Below are 1,982 nucleotides of genomic sequence, written 5' to 3'. Positions count from 1 at the left end.
GACCCTGTCCTCCTACAGGAAGTGTTTAAGGACCCAGGAAGGACTCTGTCCTCCTACAGGAAGTGTTTTCGGAACCAGGAAGGACCCTGTCCTTCTGCACAGCATGCTTCATGCACACCACCTGACGGCCTGAGGCCTGTTTCTGCACAGATGCAGCTGGAAACACGTTGGAGCAGAACTAAAACCCAGAGTCTGAGGCAGAACTTTCCATCCTGTGATGTATTTAGGTGCAGCTCAGTGAAGCAGAGCCCACATCCCATAATACTTTATGGTGATGAGGTAAAGCTGCTGTTTGTCTGAACTGAGCTTAAACACATGATTTATGGTCAGCTCACAGAAACATGCAGGTCAGCACCAGCAGCTCCTCACCTCTGACCGTGGGTGGCCATGTCGATGGCTCTTCGGACCGGCACCGGAGACCCCCCCTCTGTGACGGTCAGAACCTCCATGGACTTCCTCTCCGGCCTCCGCTTGGCGTGGCGGCTCAGCATGGGTGAGTCCACTCGCTTCCTGGGGGGGTCTGCTAAAAAATAAGATCCTTCAGAATCAGTTCAAGTGAACCTGTAAATCAGTTTATACACACAGTAACACACACAGTAACATACACTACTGCTCACGTATGTGCACTCCTACTGAGGGCTCTGTGTTCAACGTTCTGCACAGTAAATATCTTACCTGTTGGGGATAACTCTGATGAGTTTAGAAAACTAAAATCTGACTGATGAGCTAAACGCTGCCAGTCTGCCACATGTTATACTGTTAAACACAAAAATACTGGAATATTTCTGCAGAAAGTGGCACCAGAAGTGCTACAGCTAGCTGCTGCTGCTAACACATGCACTCACAAATAATCTGAGATTAGAATCACAATTTAATGCAACACTGACTGTTAAAAAGGTCAATAAAAACACATTGTCATTAAGTTCGGTGAAAATGGGAGCAGTTTTTAAAAAGGCTGTGTTCAGACCAACCATTAGCTCATCAGTTCCTCTAAAGTGAGGTCATTATCTGGAACAGCTTCAGTGTGATGTTCCTGCAGTCCAGAGCAGAAGTGCTGCTTTATGCTGACGACTGTTTGTTAAAACTAGAGAAACAAATAATGAAACATTTGCTTTTGAGTCACCTTTAATTATCTATGTTCTTTAATAATCTTTGTTTTTTAATAATCTTTGTTCATTAATAATCTTTGTTCTTTAATAATCTTTGTTCTTTAATAACCTTTGTTCTTTAATAACCTTTGTTCATTAATAATCTTTGATCTTTAATAATCTTTGTTCATTAATAATCTTTGATCTTTAATAATCTTTGTTCTTTAATAATCTTTGTTCATTAATAATCTTTGTTCTTTAATCATCTTTGTTTTTTAATAATCTTTGCTCATTAATAATCTTTGTTCATTAATAATCTTTGATCTTTAATAATCTTTGTTCTTTAATAATCCTTGTTCATTAATAATCTTTGTTCATTAATAATCTTTGTTCATTAATAATCTTTGTTCTTTAATAATCTTTGATCATTAATAATCTTTGTTCTTTAATAATCTTTGTTCATTAATAATCTTTGTTCTTTAATAATCTTTGTTCTTTAATAACCTTTGTTCTTTAATAATCTTTGTTCATTAATAATCTTTGTTTTTTAATAATCTTTGTTCTTTAATCTTTGTTTTTTAACAATCTTTGTTCATTAATAATCTTTGATCATTAATAATCTTTGTTCATTAATAATCTTTGATCTTTAATAATCTTTGTTCTTTAATAATCTTTGTTCTTTAATAATCTTTGTTTTTTTAATAATCTTTGTTCATTAATAATCTTTGTTCTTTAATAATCTTTGTTCATTAATAATCTTTGTTCTTTAATAATCTTTGCTCTTTAATAATCTTTGATCTTTAATAATCTTTGTTCTTTAATAATCATGTTCTTTAATAACATTTGTTCTTTAATAATCTTTGTTCATTAATAATCTTTGTTCTTTAATAATCT

At 34.1% G+C, this 1,982-nt stretch overlaps 1 protein-coding gene across 8 annotated transcripts in view; it reads right to left on the bottom strand.

The window, feature by feature from the left end:
• Window positions 1-1,982, bottom strand: part of LOC106521125 (serine/threonine-protein kinase BRSK2) — a gene marked incomplete at both ends in the record, with an annotated part of 23,838 nt that overhangs the window by 19,426 nt on the left and 2,430 nt on the right. For 4 of the 8 annotated variants that reach the window (XM_014013546.1, XM_014013551.1, XM_014013549.1 and 1 more), the window contains 1 exon segment: window positions 370-523. In XM_014013546.1, coding sequence (XP_013869000.1) covers window positions 370-523 — 154 coding nt within the window. 8 annotated transcript variants of the gene reach the window in all.

Source organism: Austrofundulus limnaeus, unplaced genomic scaffold, assembly GCF_001266775.1.
Source record: "Austrofundulus limnaeus strain Quisiro unplaced genomic scaffold, Austrofundulus_limnaeus-1.0 Scaffold103, whole genome shotgun sequence".
Taxonomy (NCBI): Eukaryota; Metazoa; Chordata; class Actinopteri; order Cyprinodontiformes; family Rivulidae; genus Austrofundulus; species Austrofundulus limnaeus.
This window is presented reverse-complemented; position numbering and strand designations above follow the sequence as displayed.